General features: G+C 41.8%; 1 protein-coding gene across 3 annotated transcripts in view; it reads right to left on the bottom strand.

The window, feature by feature from the left end:
- Hace1 (HECT domain and ankyrin repeat containing E3 ubiquitin protein ligase 1) overlaps positions 1-5,445 on the bottom strand; it is a 114,965-nt gene extending 109,520 nt beyond the window's left edge. Inside the window, exon 1 of one of the 3 annotated variants that reach the window (XM_028894680.2) lies at positions 5,100-5,445. In XM_028894680.2, the coding sequence (XP_028750513.1) occupies positions 5,100-5,175 (76 nt within the window). In that variant the 5' untranslated portion in view covers positions 5,176-5,445. The remainder of the gene's footprint in view (positions 1-5,099) is intronic. The other 2 variants (XM_037200376.1, XM_028894681.2) reach the window with 2 other exon arrangements.
- Between the last annotated feature and the right edge of the window lie 17,572 nt (positions 5,446-23,017).

Genomic DNA, 23,017 nt, shown 5'->3' on the forward strand with positions numbered 1-23,017 from the left:
CCCTAACAGTGGGTGAGGCTGTCTCTGACTCTTTTGCCTGTGCTTGGGACCCTTTTCCTACTACTGGGTTGCCTCATCCAACCTTAATATGAGGTTTGTGCCCAGTCTTACTGTATCCACATTCAGTGGATGTCCCTGGGAGGCCTGCTCTCCAGTTTTTGGTTTTAGGTTTTGGGGTTTTTGTTGTTGTTGTTGTTGTTGTTGTTGTTATTGTTTTTAGGGAAACAGAGGAGAAATAGATCTGGGAGGGAGGGGCGGTGGGGAGAGGGGCTGGGAGGAGTGGAGGGAGGTGAAACTGCAGTCGGGATGTGATGTACGTAACAAGAATAAAAGTTTTTTTGTGTGTGTTTTTTTGTTTTGTTTTTTAGATAGGGTTTCTCTGTGAAGCAGTCCTGCCTGTCCTGAAACTAATTCTGTAGACCAGGCTGGCCTCAAATTCACAGAGATCCACACGCCTCTGCCTCTGCCTCCCAAGTGCTTGGATTAAAGGTGTACACCACTACTGCTGGCTAAAAGTTTTTTAAAAAATTAAGAATAAAATAGAATGCCCTAACTCAAAAAAAATCAATAGCCTTCATTTCATATATACAAACGACAAATGGGCTGAAAAAGAAATCAAGAAAACAACACCCTTCACAATAGTCACAAATAATATAAAATATCTTGGGGTAACTCTAACCAAGCAAGAAAAATACCTGTATGATAAAAGCTTCAAGTCTTTGAAGAAATTGGAAAAGACAGAAGAAGATGGAAAGATCTCCCATGCTCATGGATCAGCAAGATTAACAAAGTACAAATGGCAATCTTACCAAAAGCAATCTACAGATTCAAAACAATCTCCCTCCCAAATCCCAACACATTTATTTACAGACCTAGAAAGAACAATATTCAACTTTATATGGGAAAACAAAAAGCCCAGAATAGCTAAAACAATCCTCTACCATAAAAGAACTTCTGGAGGTATCACCAACCCTCATTTCAAGCTGTATTACAGAGGTATAGTAATAAAAACCAAATGATATTGGCATAAAGACTGGTTGATGAATGGAATCAAATCGGAAACCCAGACATAAATCCACCCACCTATGAACACCTGATTTTTGACAAAGAAGCCAAAATTATACAATGAAAAAAGAAAGCATCTTCAACAAATGGTGCTTGTCTAACTGGATGTCAGCATGTAAGAACACAATTAGATCCATACTTATCACCCTACACAAAACCCAAGTCCAAGTGGATCAAAAACCAAACATAAATCCAGATACACTGAACCTGATAGAAGAGAAGTGGGGAATAGCCTTGAACTCATTGGCACAGGAAACAATTTCCTGAAGAGACCACCAATAGCACAGGCACTAAGATCAACAATCAATAAATGGGACTTCATAAAACTGAAAAGCTCTGGAAGGAAAAGGACATCAATAGGAAAAAGCAGCAGCCTACAGAATGGAAAAAGATTTTGACCAACCCTACATCTAACAAAGGGCCAATATCCAAAATATATAAAGAACTAAAGAAACTAGACATCAAAAAACTAAATAATCCAGTTAAAAAGTGGGATACAGATCTAAACAGAATTCTCAACAGAGGAATCTCAAATGACAGAGGAGCACCTGAAGAAATGTTCAGTATCCTTAGCCACCAGGGAACTGCAAATCAAAACAACTCTGAGATCCCATCTTACACCTGTCAGAATGGCTAACATGAAAAACACAAGTGACAGCTCATGCTGGAGAGGATGTGGAGCAAGAGGAACACTCCTCCACTGCTGGTGGGAGTGCAAACTACTTGAACAGCCACCTTGGAAATCAATATGGCAGTTTCTTAGAAAATTGGGAATCGATCTACCTCAAGACCCAGCTATACCACTCTTGAGCATATACCCAAAGGATGCTCAATCATACCACAAGGACACTTGCTCAACTGTGTTCATAGCAGCTGTATTTGTAATAGTGAGAACCTGGAAACAACCTAGATGTCCCTCAACCAAACAATGGATAAAGAAATGTGATACATTTACACAATGGAGTATTACTCAGCTGTTAAAAACAATGACATCATGAAATTTGCAGGGGAATGGACAGAACTAAAAAAAAAAGTCATCCAGAGTGAGGTAATCCAGACCCAGAAGGACAAACATGGTATATACTCACTCGTAAGTGGATACTAGCTGTAAAGTAAAGGATAATCATGCTACAATCTACAGACCCAAAGAAGCTAAGTAATAAGGAGGGCACAAACAGGGGAGCATGAATCTCCCTGGAAAGGGACAAAGGAATAGATATGGAGGGTGGAAGGGGGTGGGAAGCGGATAAGAACAGCAGGGATCAGGTAGAGGGAGAGAGTACTGGGAGAGACAACTGTAATTGGTGGGGCTGGAATTGATGGGGCATCTCAGAGAAGAGCTAGAAACCTAGTGCAATGGAAACTCCCAGGAATCTATAAGGGTGACCCTAGCTAAGATTCCAAGAAATTAGGAATACAGAGCCTGAACCGGCCATCTTCTGTGACCAGGCAAGACTACCAGTGGAGGGACTGGGACACCAACCCAGCCACATAACCTTCGACCTACAATTTATCCTACCTACAAGATGTGGTGGGGTGGGTAACAGTGGTGCAGAAATCAGGGGAGTGGCCAACCAATGACTGGTCCAGCTTGAGACCCATGCCACAAGAGACAAGAGGGACCCCATGCCTGTCACTGCTTAGAGGGCCATGCCCCAGAGACTGGATAGCCCAGAGTCCTAGCATAGAACCAAACAGGACTGGCAAAAAATAAATAAAAAATAAAAATAAAAAAATCAATGAAATGATTCCTAATGATACCCTGCTATACTCATAGACTGGTGCCTAGCTCACTGTCATCAGAGGGCTTCATCCAGCACCTGAAGGAAACAGATGCAGATGTGGAAACCCCAGGCTAAACACTAGGCAGAACTCAGGGAATTCTTCTGGAAAAGGGAGGAAGGATGTGGGAGCCAGAGGGATCAAGAACACAAGAAAACCCACAGAATCAACTAACCTGGGTTCCTAAAAGTCACAGAGACTGAACTGCCAATCAGGGAGCCTGCATGGGACTGACCTAGGCCCTCTACATATATGTAACAGGTGTGTTTGTCTTGTGGGACTCCTCTAACAGTCGGAGCAGGGGCTGTCTCTGACTCTGTCTCTGTCTCTGACTCATTTGCTTTTGGGAGCCTTTTCCTCAAAATGGACTGCCCAGTCCAGCATTAATAAGAGGGGAGGTGCCTAGTCTTACTGGAACTTGATTTGCCATGTTTGGTTGATATTCATGGGAGGCCTGCTCTTTTCTGAAGAGAAACCTAGGAGGAGGAGGAAAGGAGGGAGGGGAAACTGCAGTTGGGATGTAATAATAATAATAATAATAATAATAATAATAATAATAATAATAAATATTTTCTCAATTAAAAAAAAACAAAAACTAACAAACAGAAAGCCCTACACATGATCTACCTGAAAGAGCCAAACTACAAGAATTCAAAGATTCATCAAAACTGAAAGACAAATATAAATGCAAGAAACAAAATGAACAAATTCATTGTAATCAAATGAAAATTTGTAATCCAAAAGAAGATGTAAGCAATATGCCATTCCTGCCTAGCAACAAGGGGAAACACTTTATTTTTAATTGTAATATTCAAGTTTCCAAGCACAGACTGCTGACTAGAACTTCCCAAAGAATAGGTTAAGAAATGGATAATTATGTCTTTAAAATGTTGATTATATAATTAAATACTGCTCATCTTCTAGGAACGAACACTAAGGAAGCAGAAAAGTAAGTCTTAAATACAAAGCTACTCTTCATACAGTCAGTTAAAAAAAATTAGATGCAAGTTTTGTTTCATATATCCTACCAAGTCCTGCCAAATCATGAAACATATTTATGGGTACACATCTGTGATGTTTTCTAAATGCAAAACAAAATACTGTATGTAACATTGTTTACTACTGGGAGTGGATAACAGACTTTTCATTATTTTTATTATCATAATTTTCTACTATGAAAATATACTAACTTTTAAAACCAGGAAATATTATCGAAGCCATATTTATGCAAGTTAGCAATACAAAATAGCAATGTCAATAAACAGTACACACGGCCTTCATCAGCTGTCATCAATAGCGTGACATCAGAAAGAGTGAGCACAGTCCTTAGAAAAGACTCACAGGCAGACATAGAGGAAAAAGGGAAGCTGAAGTTTACTTAATAAAACTCGGATTATTCTAAATCAATTGTTTCATTCTAGCACAGTTAACAAATACAAATTTACTTCTGAGAAATAGCTGCTACAAACTTACTCTACTCAGAATCACTGAGAATAAAACTTTTTTTCAGAAGAATTATCCCCAAATTCTCCAACTCCACATTTCTTTCATCACTCTCCGTAGGTAACTGAAACAAGGTTTTTGGGGGGAAATGGAATGAAACAAACTACACAGGGAACGGTAGGCGAATGCCTGGAATCCCAATACTTGGAAGGCTAAGGCAGGAAGCTCCCTAAGTTAGAGCCAGCCTGGGCTACAAACATCTCCCACTGCCACGAGAACGTCCGACTTCACAAAGGCAGCAAACACTTTGGCTCCCCCCCCCCTCCCATATGCTTTCCTGGGAGTTTTCCAAAGCAAACGTCCGGAAGAGTTTTTATTCCTCTGTGTGAACTCACCCCAGTTCTCACCCAGCCCACTCAACACAAGTCTTCATGACTAACCGATGAGGACAGCGGGCATGCCTAGCCTACCGAAGGAAGGAATGCCTGCCACACACACCAACAGCGCTTTGGAAACACCTGTCTGGAGTCTGACAGCCTTTGTCACATTGCCAAAACACAGCGACGCCCCATACTTTAAAAATAAATAAATGAATGAACACCAGCCCGCCTGCCCACCGGCAGCTCAGGCAAACACTGCGAGTCCGCAGCCGCGCCCGTCCGGGGAGCGCCACCGCACTCTGCCCCGGCGCGGGGCCACTTCCGCTCGGACCCACCTCCGGCGAGCAGCCGGTCCCGGCCCCGCGGACCCCCGCCGCCCGCCCGCCCCCCGACCCCGACGGCGGAGCGCGCGGCCCCGGGGCGCCTCACCCTCCGGCAGCTCCACGGTGCGCGCGCGGCGCAGCGAGCGCGTCAGACGGTTGAGCTGCTCCATCGCTCTCTCCATCCTCGGCGCGGCCTCCGCGAAGCCCCCGCCGCGCCCGCGGCCTCCGCGGAGCCCCGCGCCCTACATCCCGACCCTGGCCGGGCCCGCGGGCGGAGGAGCGAGCTCGCCGCGGCCGGAGCTCCGGAGCGCTAGGGTGCTACGCCGAGTCGGCCCGCGGCACCGACGGCAGACAGCGAGCCAGCCAGCCAGACCGCGCCGGGGTGGGCACCGGCCGCCGCCGCCTCCGCTCGCTCGCTCGCGCCTTTCCTGCCCGGCCCCGCTTCCCTCCTGGGCTCGCGAGGCCTTCTGGGAACTGTAGTTCCGGGCTGGCTGGCCCCACACCCGGGCGGAGCCCCGCCTCTACGGCCTCTGAGCCCCGACAGCGTGTGGAAAGACTTTTTCTCACGCCCTCTCGTTCTTCCCCTGCGAAGTTGTACAAGAGCATTTTCCCTCAGTCCTAACACACCCCAGTAAAGCCGATTAAAGAATTGCAGTTGTTCCTAAACCCATCACCACCATGCTAGAATTGATGCACTTGTGCAGATGAGTGCCCTAAATATCATGGTTACCTACGTAAAATTTGAAGAGTAATAAAATTCAAATTCGAAAGCAAACTATGTGGGTTTTTCCTTTATTGTGACTTAACAGTACCTTATTTGTTTCGCTTGCTGAGTACATTTCTGAGAACAGAGACATGGCTCTATCCTATGCTCTGTTGTATATCCCTGTACTTAGTACTGGACATGACGCCCACCCCAAACTTTGAGGAAGATATGAATGGCTAAAGAAAAAAATGTTTACCTGGTAAAATGCAATCTCAGTTCCTATGACAGGCCCCAATGGGAACTGCAAAGACTTTGACTTCATGAGTATAACATAGAAAAACAGAAATGTCCAAGCTGGGTATGGTAACAGGTAATCCCAGCACGCGGGAAGCAGAGGCAGATGGATCCTAAGTTTGAGGTTAGTCTGGAGTACACGATATTTTGAGATGGAGGCAGTATGTGTTTTGAGCACATCACATGTAGCCCAGGCTAGCCTTAATGTCGATATGTAGCTGACACTGCTACGTTCCTGCCTCCACCTGCCAGGCACTAGGATCCCAGGCGCTCACCACCGGCCAGCAGACACAAAGCCTCAATTTAAAAAAAAAAATTAATAAAGTTTAAGCGAGGGCTGGAAAGATGACTTTGCGGTTAAAAGCACAGGCTGCTTTTCCAGAGAACCAGATTTCCTTCCCACGTGGCAGCACACAGTCCTCCGTAAATCCAGTTCCAGGGGATCGGATGCTCCATTCTGGCCTCCCCGGGCGCTGCATGCACATGGTGTAGAGACAGACATCCAGGCAAATGCATAAAAATGATGTGTCAGTGGTCGAGAGCATGTACTGCTCTTCCAGCCTATGGTTTCCAGCACCCACACCTGGCACCTCAGAAGCTCATGTAAGTCCAGCACCAGGGAATCTGACATACTTGAATGCCCATGCCCACACACAGAATGCATAATTCAAAATAAAACTTCTTTTTAAAAACAGTTTAAGGGCCTAAAGAGATGGCTCAGCGGTCAAGGGCACCAGTGCTGTTGCAGAAGACCCAGGCTGCTTCTCTAATGCCCACAGAGTGACTCAGCTGTCCTTAGTCTAGTTCCAGGGAATCACATGATCTGGCCTCTGCAGGTGTTGCAAGCACACTGAACTTACAAGAGGCAAAACACTCACACATACAATGAAAGTAATAAATCAAAAAATTCAAAAGGGCAAAAATCTGAGCATCTGAAACTTGAATCAGTGCAATCTGTGGTGAATATGAGAAGAGCTAACACCGCTGAAATGGAAAGGTCAAGGAAGGAAGTCTTTCTCCTGCCCATCACCAGTGCTGAGAGGGGCTGGAGTGAGACACAAAGGAACCGATTTGCTCACCTTTCTCTCTCAGACACCAAGCTTCCCCTGCAATGAACTCATCTGTATGAGAGCAAACCCTGCCAGCCCACCCTGTATACACAGAGGAATTACTTCTCTGACTTTTGCTAAGCTCAGGTGCAGGATGTGAAGACAAAGAAGGCAGCCCACGGGTGTTCCTTCCCAGGGCGGTTCTCAATCAGTCACTCACGTGTGCTCCGGACTCAGGGCGGACCTCCACCATCCTCACTTAACCAGTTGGTTCAGATGAGACAAAAACCTGTCCAGCAAGACGTTTGGAAGAGCCAAAGCCTCAAAGGAAGGACAAAGGCAGTGAGCCAACCAGGGCGGTGTCAGACTTTGCAACCTGAACCCAAGTGAAAACGTTCTAGCTCTGTTTGTCCTCCTAAAATCACCTAAAATGTCAGCTTCCTGTGGTGGGGTCAGAGACCCGCAATAGGTCCCTAGCCTAGCAAGCTGACCTCAATCCTCATCACACACACACACACACACACACACACACACACACACACACACACACTAAAAGGAAAGAAAAGAAGGCTCAGTGGTTAAGAGCCCTTACAGAAGACATGGATTCAGTTCCCAGAATCCATATGATGGCTCACAATCATCCATAATTCCAGTTCCAGGGGATCCAGCACACTTTTCTGTACTCCATGGGTACCAGACACACAGGTAGTGCACACACATATATGCAAGAAAAATATATAAAAGTGAATTTAAAAATAAATATAAAAAAGGAAAGCATGTTTTGGTGCCAGGTGTGATAACATGGCCCCACATGAACACAGAAGTTCCAGGACAGTCTGGGCAACAGAGTGAAAGCCAGTCTCAAAAACAGGGGGTGAGTGGAAAGGATTTCACTGTTACATGAAATTTAGTCTGTTGGCACTAATAACCAAGATAACATAGATCACCTCCAAAGTCCTCTGAGCATCAAACCTAGAGTGTGTGAGCAGGGGTAGACCCAAACCAACTTCACTGAAAGCAATGTTCCCCAAGTTGGTCGCTGTTTATTATAGGACTGAGACATACAGGAAGAACCTTACAGAATTATAGATTAGTAGTTCCAAATTCTACAATATAGAACAGTCTCCCAAATAGCTCTGTTTGGGCATATGAATAGTGTTACAATAGACTTATCACCTCTTTTTCCAGTTGAGATTCCAACAGTGATAGAAACGGTTCAAAGCAGTAAGCACTACCTAACGAAGCTACTACATACTACATACATACTGCACACATACTGTATACATGTGGCTGGTACACTGAATTTTAAATCCATAATTTAAAAAATTAAGACAATGAAGAAAGAAATTGAAGAAGACATCAGAAGATGGAAAGATCTCCCATGCTTATGGATCAGTAAGATTAATGTTGTGAAAATGGCCATCCTACCAAAATTAAGCTACAGAATCAATACAATTCCCTTCAAAATTCCAACACAAGCTCATAGAAATTGAAAAAAATAATCTTTAACTTCACATAGAAACACAAAAACACACAGGATAGCTAAAACAATCCTTAATCATAAAAGAACTGCTGGCAGTATCACCTTCTCCAATTTCAAGTTGTGTTACAGAGCTATAAGAATAAAAACGGCATGGTGTTGACATAAAAACAGGCATGTTGACCAACGGAATAAAACTGAAGATCCAGAAAGAAGTCCACAAAGCTGTGGACAATTGATTTGTTTTATAAAGAGGCCAAAAATACACACAAGAAAAAAGACAGCATCTTCAGCAAATGGTGATGGTCAAATTAAATGGCTGATTGTAGAAGAATACAAACAGATTCATACTTATCACCCTGCACAAAAGCGCAACTCCAAATGTGTCAAGGATCTCAACATAAGGCCAGACAGCCTGAATGTGATAGAAGAGAAAGGGGTGAATTGTCGTGAACTCATTGGCATAGGAAAGGACTTTCCAAACTGGACACTGATAACACAGACACTAAGAAAACAATTAATAAACAGGACCAGGAATGGTAGCACATGTCTTTAATCCTAACGCTAAGGAGGCAGAGGCAGGCAGATCTCTGTGAACTCCAGGCTAGCCAGGTCTACATAGTGAGTTTCAGGATAGCCAAGGTTATGTAGAGAGAGCCCGTTTTAAAAAACAAACAAACAAAAAGAACAAACAATTAACAAATAGAACTTCATGAAACTGAAAAACTTCTACATGACAAAGGACCCTGTCAGCTTCTGTATTACAAAGGACACCATCATTTGGACAAAATGGAGGGCTACAGAATGGGAAAAGATTTTTACCAACTACACATGCAATAGAAGGCTAATATCATATACATACACACATATATATGTATATAAGAATTGCAAAAACTGGACATCAAGAAAACAAATAACCCAATTAAAAATGGGGTACAGAACTAAACAAAGAGTTCTCAAAATATGAAACACAAATGGCTGAGAAACAACGAAATGTTCAACATCCTTAGTTATCAGGGAAATGCAAATCAAAATTCCTAGGAGATTTCATCTGACACCAGTCGGAATGGCCAAGATCAATAAAACAAATGACAGCTCATGCTGGTGAGGATGTGTGGTAAGGAAAATACTCATCCATTGTTGGTGGGCATGCAAACTTGTACAGCCACTATTAATAATCATAGTAGTCAGAGATCTACCTCAAGAGCCAGCTGAACCACTCTTGGGCATATACCCAAAGGACTCTATATCCCACTACAGAGGCACTCACTCATCCATGCTTATTGCTGCTCTATTCATAATAACCAGAAATTTGAAACAATGTTAAGATGTCCCTTAACAAATGAATGCATAATGAAACCATGGTACATTAACACCATGGAATATTATTCATCTTAACAAAAAAATCAAATGGTGAAATTCACAAGTAAATAAATGGAGCTAGAAAAAAATCATCCTGATTGACATAATCCAGACCCCCCAAAATCAGTATCATTTGTGTTCTTTTATATGTGGATGTTAGCTCTTAAGCCTTTGATTGGCATGCTACAATCCCGATAGCCACATAGGTTAGGTATAGAGTAAGGGACTAGTTGGGAGGATCTCCCAGGGAAGGAGAAATAAAACATATGGTTATGGAGAGACATAGTGGGGGTATTGGAGCAAGAGGATTAAACAGGAAGCAGGAAAGAAAAGAAGAGCAAGGGAGGAATTGGGGAAGGACAACTAACTCTAAGGGCCATTTGGGGGGTGATATGGAAACCTACGACATTAGAAGCTTCTTACAAAATATACATACATGAAAAAAAATCTAAATGAAGTCCCCAAACTACAGGGGAGACAATGCCCCAACTGTAGTTGTCTACATCTTTTGCCAACAAACAAAACATCCAGCGCCAGGAATGGCTTACATTTAGTCAAGTCGTTGGCCAAAGAGACACCACAAAAACCCCAGACAACTCAGGGTATTGTCAAGGCTATTAATTGTGCCCCACAAACAGATAGTAAGGCCTTGTTTGGGGAAGTTGAGCTGGTGCCTACCTAGAGCCTTCATCCCTACTGAATAGTATTCATGGTATAGGAAAGTACTCTTCACACTAACAGAGGAAAAAGGTACCTACCAACCCAGCTACAAACCCTGCGATTTACAATGTGGCTTGTTTGTATGATATACTGGTACAATGGTAGCCCAAAAGTTGTGGGAGTTACCAACCACCATCTTATAGGTTAAGGTCTACTCCATGAGATGGATTCATGCCTAGCAACATTGTAGAATATTATTTTAAGGTGTGTTACTTTTGTTTATGTTGCATTTGCTTAACTCTGTGAAGCTGCATTACTGTGCCTGTCTAAAACACCTGATGGCCTAATAAAGAACTAAATGGCCAATGGCAAGGCAGGAGGAAGGATAGGTAGGGCTGGCAAGCAGAGAGAATATGTAGAGGGAGAAATCTGGGAGGAAAGAGAAGAAGTAGCCAGAGAAGGAGGAGGACTCCAGGGGCCAGCCACCCAGCTACACAGCAAGCCACAGAGTAAGAAACAAAGAAAGGTATACAGGAATAGAAAAGGAAAAGCAGAGGCAAAAGGTAGGTGGGATCATTTAAAGTTAAGAAAAGCTAGCTAGGGCCTGGAGAAATGGCTCAGCGGTTAAGCGCAGTGGCTGTTTTTCCAGAGATCCTGAGTTCAATTCCCAGTAACCACATGGTGGCTCACAACCACCTCTAATGAGATCTGGTGTCCTCTTCTGGCCTGTAGGCTAAACACTCACTGTATACATAATAAATAAATAAATCTTTAAAAACAAAACAAAAAAAAAAGAAAAGAAAAGCTGGCTAGAAACAAGTCAAGCTAAAGCTGGGCATTTATAATTAAGAATAAGCCTCCATGTGTGATTTATTTGGGAGCTGGGTGGTGAACCCCCCAAAAGAGCAAAAACAAACAACACAAAAGTTGTGGGAGTTACCAACCACCATCTGATTGGATTTAAGGCCCACTCCATGGAACCCATGCCTGACACTGCTCAGGTGACCAAGAGCCTCAGACTAGATAGACCATAGGCCTAGGGGAAACACAACTGCTGTCGTTCTGCTAAAGGAACATAGCAATCACATAACACCTGATAATAGTCTGCTGCACTCATAGATCAGTGCCTCGCTCACCCATCATCAGAGACACTTTCTCCTACAGTAGTTGGGAGCACAGAAACTCACAAGTGGACAACGTGTGGAGAGTTTCGCTGTGAGTTCATATCTGAACTCACAGAGACTGGCAGCACTACACAGGGCCAGCACAGGTTCAGGCCAGTGCTGAGTGGGGAAATGGACACAAGCTCCCATCCCTAACCCAGAAGCTATCTCCCGTTAAGAACTACTAGCCAAGGAAAATTTATCTTTCTCTAAGGGAGTCTCACTGGGAATATCAAACACATAGACCCCATGCCCAGCTGTAGACGGCCAACACAAAATGAACTCAGTGTTGTTTTTATAGACTTTTTGTGTTGTGGGACTTTGGGCATTTTTTTTGTCTTTCTGGACTTTTGCTTGTATACTACAGTTTCCAATTTTGTTTTTATGGGGTGTGTATCTGTGTGTGTGTGTGTGTGTGTGTGTGTGTGTGTGTGTTTCTTGTGCTTTGTCTTTAATTTTTTACTTTTCTTTTTTTAGTTTAGTTTGTTTGAGTTTTCACTTGCCTGTTTGAGAGAGAGAGAGAGAGAGAGAGAGAGAGAGAGAGAGAGAGGAGAGAGAGAGAGAGAGAGAGAGAGAGAGAGAGAGAGAGAGAGAGAGAGAGAGAGAGAAAGGGTGTAGGTTTTGGTGGATGTGGAAGTGGAGACAATCTGGGAGGAGTTGTGGGAGGGGAATCCATGACCAGAATATACTATATGGAAAAAAGTATATATATATATATATATATATTTAAATTGAGTAATCATATGGTTAGGTAGAGGAACAACACACCACACATATCTAATGGAAAATTTTAAAAAACACTATGTATTGTTGCAAGTTCGATTATGAAAACGAACAAAGCTTTTCATTTACAAAAACCAATGTTTGGGGAGCTACCAATTATACAATGGAAATTTCCTACCAGTGGACAGTAGCTGAGATTTCACCTTACTCACTAAGGGAAATCCTCAGGATCTCTCCCAAGGCAGTGGGCACCAGACTTATAGCTAAAATATTTTGGCATATTAAAGAAATCATATGCATAACTTTTATTTAAAATGGTTGAGAGAGGGAGGGGCACAGCTACATAGAAAGAACTTACTGCCAAACAAAACAAGTCAGGGGGCTGGAGAGATGGCTCACTGATAAAGGAAACTTACTGTTCTTCCAGAAAACCCAGGTTTGGCTCCCAGCACCCACACAGTGGCTCACAAGTGTGCCTAAGCCTAGTTCTAAGGCATCTGGGGCCCTCTTCTGACCTCCAAGGGAACCTGCATGCACATGTGCATATAAGTGCATGCAGGCAGACAAAACAACCAAGCACATAAAATAAAACAAAATGGAAGAACTCTTTAACACTGAAAGAAAACCAAAACATTATATATTTAAAAAGAAATAAAAACAACAAAAAAATCCACATTCACCTGTTGTTGGAGAGCTTCTCTCCAGGTTCCACCAAGCCCGGCAGTCCCACAATCCACGTATAAAATAATCACTCAGACACTTATATTACTTATAAACTGTATGGCCATGACAGGCTTCTTGCTAACTGTTCTTATATCTTAAATTAACCCATTTTTTATAAATCTATGCCTTGCCATGTGGCTGGTGGCTTACCGGCATCTTTACATGCTGCTTGTCCTGGCGGTGGCTGCAGTGTCTCTCCCTCCTTCTTCCTGTTTCCCCAATTCTCCTCTCTCCTTGTCCCGCCTATACTTCCTGTCTGGTCACTGGCCATCAGTGTTTTATTTATATAGAGTGATATCCACAGCATTCACCTGTGGCTCAGAGGATTTTAACATTCTTTTTTCTATTTCTGGTTTCCTTTTCCCTACCATCCTAAAAATTGTTATATTGGAAGTACTCAAACTTAAAGTTCTCCTAAAATAAGCCGGGCGGTGGTGGCACGCCTTTAATCCCAGCACTCTGGAGGCAGAGGCAGGCGGATCTCTGTGAGTTCGAGGCCAGCCTGGTCTCCAAAGCAAGTTCCAGGAAAGGCACAAAGCTACACAGAGAAACCCTGTCTCGAAAAACAAAAAAACAAAAAACAAAAAAACAAAAAAAAATTCTCCTAAAATAATAAAGTAATAAATTCAACAAAGACCAAAAGAAACTGTAAAACTAAATTCCAAATTAAGATAGCATAAATTAGTCCAAATATATTCAAAATACATTGGGTAAACTCAGCCATTAAGACAGTGAGGTCTAGAAATAAGTGCAATTGACAGAACGCATACATCAGGCAGAATGCTGGAACTCTGCCAGTGCAGCCTCCAGGAGTGAAGTCAGGAATATCACAAGTTCGGTCACTTTTGCTTGCAGAGCAGGTTCAGGCCAGCCTGGGTTAAATAAGGCCCTACTTAAAAAAAAATCAATCAAAAAATAAACAAGAGGTCTTAGATTACAAGCACAAAAGAAAAAATGTAAATGGGTATCAGCATTTAGCTACGAATGAGCCTTTATGGGAAACTTTATATCATCCTGATTATTCCAAAGGTTTAATCACAAACATAAAACGTAAGCTTCGTGTACTTTTTTTTGAGGAGTGTTTTCATTTTTATTTTATCCTTTTATTAAAATACTTTTTTTAATTGTTTATTTTGTCTTATTGGCCTTTCGCCTGTATGTATGCCTGTGTGAGGGTGTTGGGTCCTGGAGTTACAGACTTTAGCCGCCATGCGGGTGCTGGGAGTTGAACCTGGGTCGTCTGGAAGAGCAGTCAGCACTCTTAACCACAGAGCCATGTCTCCAGCCCCTGGAAAAAATTTCTTTCCCACGCTTAATACATCCTGATTACGATTTTCTGTCCTTCTTCTCCTCCCATTCCTCCCCATATCCTCTCCCATCTGGATCCACTCCCTTTCTGTTTTCATTAAAAAACAAGCAGGCTTCTTTTTCTAAGATTTGTTTATGTGATATAAATGAGTGCTCTGTCTATATGCCAGAAACGAACATAAGATGCAGGGATGCTGTGAATGTGTTGCTCTGATCGACTGATAAATAAAACGCTGATTGGCTAGTAGCCAGGCAGGAAGTATAGGCAGGATAAGGTGAGAGGAGAATTCTGGGAAGTGGAAGGCTGAGTCAGGAGACGCTGCCAGCCACCACCACCATGAGAAGTGAGATGTAAAGTACCGGTAAGCCACAAGCCACATGGCAACTTATAGGTTAATAGAAATGGGTTAATTTAAGATATGAGAACTGGATAGCAAGAAACCTGAGCCATTAGGCCAAGCAATTTAAATAATATAAGCGTCTGTGTGTTTATCTGGGTCTGAGTGGCTGCGGGCCCAGGCGGGACTGGAGATAACTCCAGCTACAATAAGATCTCACCACAAATGACTGTGAGCCACCATGTGGTTTCTGGGAATTGAACTGAGGACTTCTAGGAGAGAATCCAGTGCTCTTAACCACTGAGCCAGCTCTCCAGCACACAAACAGAATTCTAAGGGAATATAATACGATATAGTAAAATACAATAAGATAAAACAAAAACATGTTGAAATTGGACAAAACCAAGGACAGAAGGAAAGGACCCCCAAAAAAGCACAAAAAGCAGTGACTCACTCATTGCCACACTCAGGAACCCCATAAGAACAAAAAACTGAAAGCTATAGTACATGTATGCAGAAGACCTGGTACAGACCTATGCAGGCCTTGTGCACACTGCTTCAGTCTCTATGAGTTCCTGTGAACTTTGTGATGGTGTTTTTTTCCAGAGCTCTTGCCCCCAACGAAAAGTCATGACACATGACAGAATCCACTAACAAGAGTTTTATCAAGACAAAGAGAAAAGGATGGACATGAGCAGGCCTGTGGAAGGACATGTGCAAGAAAGAGACTGGGGGAACATGGAGCCCACCTTATAAAGACCAGGACGCACCTCTGTACACATGCCCACATGGCTATTCCACGCATGGGCATAGATCACTCAGCAACTACGTGACCACGTAACTATGGGGGGTCACGCAGGACATATGACCCGGAAATGACTAGGCAGAGATGACTAAGTGTCCTTCTGGGCATGCACGACCATGGGGACATGGTTGGAATTCCTGTCACTTGGCTCATGTTGGCTTAGAGGGATTTGATCTCCTGGCATCCTCTGTCCCCTCTGCTCTTACACTCTTTCTGCCTCCCCTTCTGTGGGGTTCACAGAGCCTTGATGGGAGGGATTTGATGGAGATATTCCTCTTAGGGCTGAGTGTTCAAAGGTCTCTCACTCTGCATAATATGTGCTGTGGGTCTCTGTTTTCATCTGCTTCAGAAGTAAGTTTTTCTGATGATGGCTGAGCAAGGCATTAATCTATGAGTATAGCAGAATATCATTATGAGTCACTTTATTGCCACATTTTCTGGTTTTTTTTTTTTTTTTTTTTGGTTTTAGAGAGATAGAATTTGGTTTTACCCTAGGACCTTAGGTCATCTAGTTTCTGGTTCTTGGTCCCCCAAGCAAAGTCAGGTATGGGTTCCATCTTATGAAGTGAGCCTTAAGTCCAATCAGATATCATGTTGCTTCCACAAGCTTTGTGCCACCACTGCCCTAACATATCTTCCAGGCAAGACACCATTGTAGATCAAAGGGCTTATGGCTGTCTTGGTGTTTACATTTTTCCTTTGGTACCATGCAGAGCACCTTCCTGCACCAAAGACTGTAAAATGTGGAGGTGAAGGTTCTGTGTAGGCACCAGCTCGAGGTCTCCATGATCAATGAACTGTACAGGTGTTACCTTCAGCAATTTAAGTTTTCCTCGGCCATTTGAGCTTCCTCTTTTGAGGATTTTCTATTTACATATGTACCGCATTCGTAATTAGATTATTTGTTTGCTTGATATCCAGTTTTATGAGTTCTTTATATACTTTGGATATTAGCCTTCTCTCAAATACGTTGTTGTTGTTGTTTACTCTTTTGGGGGCCCTGCAACCCAGCTTCCGAATGAATCACACACAGAGGCTTAGTCTTAATTATGAATGCCTGGCCTTAGCTTGGCATAGTTTCTAACCAGATTTTCTTAACTTTAATTAACCCATCTACTTTTTGCCTTTGGGGCTTTTCCCATTCTCATACTTCTGTAAATCTTAATTTTACTCTGTGGCTTGCTGGTTGTGTGTGTAGCTGGGTAGCTGGCCCCTGATGTCCTTTCCTTCTCTGGCTCCTCTTCTCTCCTCCCAGAGTTATCCCTCTATATATACTCTCTGCCTATCAGACCTGCCTATCCTTTCTCCTGCCTCACTATTGGCAGTTCAGTTCTTTATTTATCATCAGATGTTCTAGACAGGCACAGTAACAGAGCTTTACAGAGTTAAACAAATGCAACATCAACAAAGGTAACACACCTTAAATAATATTCTACTACATGTTGGTGGTACAATTTTTTTCTCATTCTATAGGCTGCCTCTCTGTCGGAATGATGGTGTCCTTTGCTGTGCACAAGTTTTCAGTTTCATGAGGCCACATTTATTGATTATATGTCTTTTTACCTGTGCTAACTTTTTTTTTCAAAAACTCTTTTCTTGTGATAATGAGTTCAAGGCTATTCCCCACTTCATCCTCTATCAGGTTCAGTATAACTGGTTTTATGTTGAGATCTTTGATCTATGACTTAAGTTTTATTCACAGTGATAAGTATGAGTCTATTTGGACTCTTCTACATGCAGACATCCAGATTGACCGGCAACATTGTTGAAGATGCCCTCCTTTTTCCAGTGTGTATTTCTGGCTTCTTTATAAATAAAATCAGATGAACATATAGGTGTGTGGATTTATGTCTAGGTCTTCAATGCAATTCCATTAATCAATGTGTCTGTTTTTTGTGCTATAGAATTCTGTTTTTATTGCTATAGCTAGGTAGTACAACTTGAAATGGAGAATGGTGAGACTTCCAGCAGTTCTTCCAGTCAGGATTGTTTTAGCTATCCTGGGTTTTTTGTTTCTCTGTATGAAGTAGAGAATTGTACTTTCAAGGTCTGTAAAGAATTGTGTTGAAATTTTGATGGAGATTGCATTGAATTTGTAGATTACTTTTGGTAGGATGGCCATTTTTACTATGTTAATCCTACCAATCCATGAGCATGGGAGATCTTTCCATCTTCTGATATCTTCTTCAATTTTTTTTTCTTCAAAGACTTGAACTTAACTAGGCAGTGGTGGTGCATGCCTTTAATCCCAGCACTCGGGACACAGAGGCAGGTGGATCTCTCTGAGTTCAAGGCCAGCCTGGGCTACAGAGTAAGTTCCAGGAAAGATGCAAAGCTGCACAAAGAAACCCTATCTCAAAAAAAAAAAAAAAAAAACTAACTTTTCATCATACAAGTCTTTCACTTGCTTGGTTAGAGTTACCTCAAGATATTTTGTACTATTTGAGACTATTGTGAAAGGTGTTGTTTCCTTGATTTCTTTCTCATTCTGTTTGTCATTTGTATATAGGAGCCTCACTAATTTTTTTTTGGTTAATCTTGTATCCAGCCACTTTGCTAAAAACACTTATCATCAGCAGCTCTAGGAGTTCCCTGATGAAATTTTCAGAGTCACTTATGTATACCCTCACATCATCTGCAAAGAAAGATATTTTGACTTCTTCCTTTCTAATTTGTATCCCTTGATCTTCAGTTATCTTATTGTTCTAGCTAAAGTTTCAAATACTATATTGAAGAGATACAGAGGCAGTGGACAACCTTGTCTTGTTCCTGATTTTAGTGGAGTTGCTTTGAGTTTCTCTCCATTCAAGTTGATGTTAACTATAAGCTTGCTATAAATTGCCTTTATTATTTGGGTATGTCTCTTGTATCTCTGATCTCCCCAAGACTTTAATCATGAAACGGTATTGCATAATTTCAAAGGCTTTTTCAGAATTTTCATTTGAGATGAGTGGTTTATTTTTCTTTCAATTTGTTTATATGGTGGATTATATTTACTGATATTCATATGTTGAACCATCCCTGCATGCCTGGGATGAATCCTACTTGATCATGTGGATAATCTTTTTATGTGTTCTTGAATTGGATTTGCAGATATTTTATTGAATATTTTTGCATCTATGTTCATAAGAGAAATTGGTTTGTAATTCTTTTTCTTTATATGGTTTATGTACCAGGGTATCTGTTTTGACCTCATAAAATGATTTGGGGCAATGTTTTTTCTATTTCTATTTTGTGGAATAACTTGAGGGGTATTAGCCTTAACTCTTCTTCGAAAGTCTGGTAGAGTTATTCACTAAAACTGTCTGGCCCTGGGCTTGGGGGGCGGGTGCTGTGGGATGTTCTGTATGGCAAATGTGTTGCTCTGATTGGTCAATAAATAAAATACTGATTGGCCAGTGATTAGGCAGGAAGTATAGGTGGGACTAACAGAGAGGAGAAAAGAAAGAACAGGAAGGCAGAAGGAGTCACAGCCAGCCACCGCCAGGACAAGCAGCATATGAAGATGCCGGTAAGCCATGAGCCACATGGCAAGGTAGAGATTTATGGAAATGGATTAATTTAAACTATGAGAACAGTTAGCAAGAAGCCTGCCATGGCCATAAAGTTTGTAAGCAATATAAGTCTCTGTGTTTACTTGGTTGGGTCTGAGTGGCTGTGGGACTGGCGGGTGACAGAGATTTTTCCTGACTGTGGGCAAGGCAGGAAAACTCTAGCTACAGGGGGGTGGGTTTTCATCAATTGCTTCTATTTCACTAGGAGTTATTAGTCTATTTAAATTGTTTATCTGCTCTGGATTTAACTTTGGTAAGTGGTACATAGAGAGAAATGTATCCATGTATTTTAGATTTTCTAATTTGATGGAGTACAGGTTTTAAAAGTATGTCCTTGTGATTCTCTGGATTTCCTTTGTATCTATTGTTATGTCCCCCTTTTTGTTTCTGATTTTATTAATTTGGATTTTCTCTTTCTGTCTCTTAGTTTGGATAAAGGTTTATCTATCTTATTGATTTTCTCAAAAAACCAACTCTTTGCTTCATTGATTCTTTATACTGTTTTTTTCTGTTTCTGTTTTATTGCTTTTATGCCTAAATTTGATTATTTCTTGCTGTCTACTCCTTTTGGATGTGAGTTCTTTTTGTTTTGAATGTGACAGAAGAGAAAGTGGGGAATAGCCTTGAACTCATTGGCACAGGAGATGACTTTCTGAACAAAACACCAATAGCACAGGCACTAAGATCAACACTTAGTAAATTGCATTTCATGAAACTGAAAAGCAAAGAACACCATCAATAGGATAAAGCAGAAGAATGGAAAAAGATTTTCACTATCTCCACATCTGATAGCAGTCTAATATCCAAAATATATAAAGAACTCAAGAAACTCGACATCAAAAAACCAAGTAATCCAATTAAAAAATGGGGTATAGAGCTAAACAGAGAATTCTCAACAGAGGAATCTCAAATAGCCAAGAAACACTTAAAAATGTTTAACATCTTTAGCAAACACAGAATTGCAAATCAAACCTACTCTGAGATTCCATCTTACACTTGTCAGAATGGCTATGCTGCTGGTGAGGATGTAGAGCAAGGGGAAGACTCCTCCATTGCTGGTAGGAGTACAAATTAGTACAGGCACTATGGAAATTAATATGGCACTCCCTGAGAAAATTGACAACCAATCTACCTCAAGACCCAGCTATACCACTTTTGGGCACAAACCCAAAGGATGCTCTATCCTACAACAAGGACACTTGCTCAACCATGTTCGTTGCTGCTCTGTTCATAATAGCCAGAACCTAGAAACAACCTAGATATCCTTCAGCAGAAGAATAGATAAAGAAAATATGGTACATTTACACAATGGAGTATTACTCAGATTTTTTTTTTTTTAAAAAAAGTGACTGCTGGGCGGTGGTGGCACACGCCTTTAGTCCCAGCACTTGAGAGGCAGAGGCAGGTGGATCTCTATGAGTTTGAGGACATCCTGGTGTACAAATTGAATTCCAGTGTAGCCAGGACTATACGGAGAAACCCTGTCTTCAAAAAAAAAAAAAAAAAAAAAAAAAAGTGACATCATGAAATTTGAAGGCAAATGGATGGAACCAAAAAAAAAAAAAAATCATCCTGAGTGAGGTATTGTGGGCGCCATGGGCCCTGGCCCCCGACTGGGAGTGGCTGCGGCCTTGCTTGCTAACCTTGACCAGATGTCCTCCCTATTCAGATTCCCTACCGGTATCCACCCTTCTGAATGCTTAAGGGAAGTTCCTTGTTTGTGTATCCTGCATTTTGGGCATTAACTACTTAGATGCAAGAATGTAGAACATTGGGTCTGGAATGTAGACCATTGGTAGCGAACTTCTGCCCTCCGGGGTTCCTCCATTTGTGCTGTAAGCCTGTATGTATTTAAGGTTTCTTCCCTCTTTCAATAAAGGGCATTCGACATCCAATCGTACGGATGACCCGCTGTCTCTTGTCTCTATTTTTTAATCCGCAGCCCTTCGCTCGGACATGGTGAACGGGTATCGATAATGCGGGCGTTACAGCTACAGATGGAGGTTCCTACCGAGGTCTGAGAAAGAAGGACCAGCTGACGGACACTCTTGGAAGGCCGGCTGGCATTTTACAGGTGAGAGTGGATTGAAATGGGTGCAGGTAGCTCACAGTCAGTTAAATGGACTGTTGAAGCAGGAAGGCACCAAAATTAAAAAGGGCAAGACAGCTAAAGATTTTAAATGAAAAAGGAAATCTTCCCAATAGAGAAGAGGGAAGGAAAGGAAGTTTCCTGTTAGAAAAGGGAGAAAAAATTTTAATCAAGAAAAAAGAATTTTCCCGGTAAAAAGGGGAAAAAATTTTGAAACTAGGCCTAAAGATTTGGGCCCTGTAGAGGAAGGATGAAGGAAAGAGAGAAGCCTCTTCCCAGTGGTAATGGAGAATGTAAAGACTTTTTCCAGTTGTAGAGTTTTCAGGATAGCTGAAACTCTGAGCTCTTTCTTCCCGCCAGTGCAGAGCGGCAGCATCTGAATTACAAAAAATCGGCAGGTAGGCCTCATTGCTGCTGGCTGAACAGCAAGAGAGCCCAGAGCTTAAAGTTTTACTGTCTGTTTGCTTAATTTTGGCTCAAATGTTTTTTATTTTTCCCTCAGAGTGGGAATAATTCAATATTTAGGATCCCTTCATGGGAAATGTTTTTCTGTTTTCCCTTATGGTGGGGATAACTCGTTATTAGGTAGTCCCTCCATGGGAGTAGGAAGTTTAAACGTGAGTTTGTGTATGCGGGGCGAGCCCAGCAGCTGTGGCAGACAAAGGCTTACAGGAGATAGCCGGAAGCAGCGGGCGGACAGGTACGCGCCGGTGGGAGGCAGAGCCGTGATGGAGTGCAGCCCAGGCAGGTGCTGGCAATAGAGCCTGAACACTGGGCAGAGCCAGCGAGCTGAGGCCGGGAAGGGACTAGCACTAAAAGTTTAAATGGGCCTAACTTCCGGTGAAAAATGGTTTTGGTCAGGACATTGAATGCTAAGTCAATGCTGTTTGAATAAAGGATGTTCTGTTCTTTTGATTGTCTTGATAAATGTTTGGATGAATGTTTGATCCTCATGGTAGATAAACTAAAGGAACAAAATTCATAATTTTAGACTATATATTAGGTATGGTCTTGTCTGCTGATCATTACTGAAAATTTGGCTCTACAATTTAAGTTGCTTTCTAGAAATTCTTGGTTTAATTCTATAAAAGTATGACACCTGGAATGAATTGGGTTATTAACTTATTAAATAATGTTGCTAAGATAAACCCAAAAATGATAAACTCTTACTGATAAAGAGGTTACAAAATTATTTTTCCAGTAAATAAAATGCAGGTAAATTGTTTGGTCCATGTTGTTAATAATTGGCTATTTGTGCTAATGTGTTACTTGAAATCTATAAAAAAGAATCCTCTTTTTAAGATTTTATAAAAATACTCAAGATTATTACCTAAAGTTTACCTTTTCAAATCCTATAGAAATTGTATTTAATGCTTTTATAATTGACATATGTAAAAAAGGACCATGGAAACAAAAGCTGGTGATAGAATTTCTCAATTATTATTGCTTTCATATTTTAAATTCAAAATGGCGCTGATATATAGAACTGGGGGCTTTGGAAGTACAGGGAAAAAGGTGTTTTGACAAACAGTTATCAATGATAAACAGCCTAAATTAAAAATAAAATTATGTGGGATTGAGATTAGAAGATTATTGGATTCTGGTGCTAGGTATATCTATAATTTCACAAGAATCCTAAGATCCCAATTGGCCCCTTAAATATTCTACCTCTAACCTACAAGGTATCGGCACAGCTCAGATGCCATTGCAGAGCAGGCTACTTTTAAATTGGAAGGATGAGGAAGGTCATGCAGGAACTTTTCGACCCTT

This window comes from Peromyscus leucopus, chromosome 8a (genome assembly GCF_004664715.2).
Source record: "Peromyscus leucopus breed LL Stock chromosome 8a, UCI_PerLeu_2.1, whole genome shotgun sequence".
Lineage (NCBI taxonomy): Eukaryota > Metazoa > Chordata > Mammalia > Rodentia > Cricetidae > Peromyscus > Peromyscus leucopus.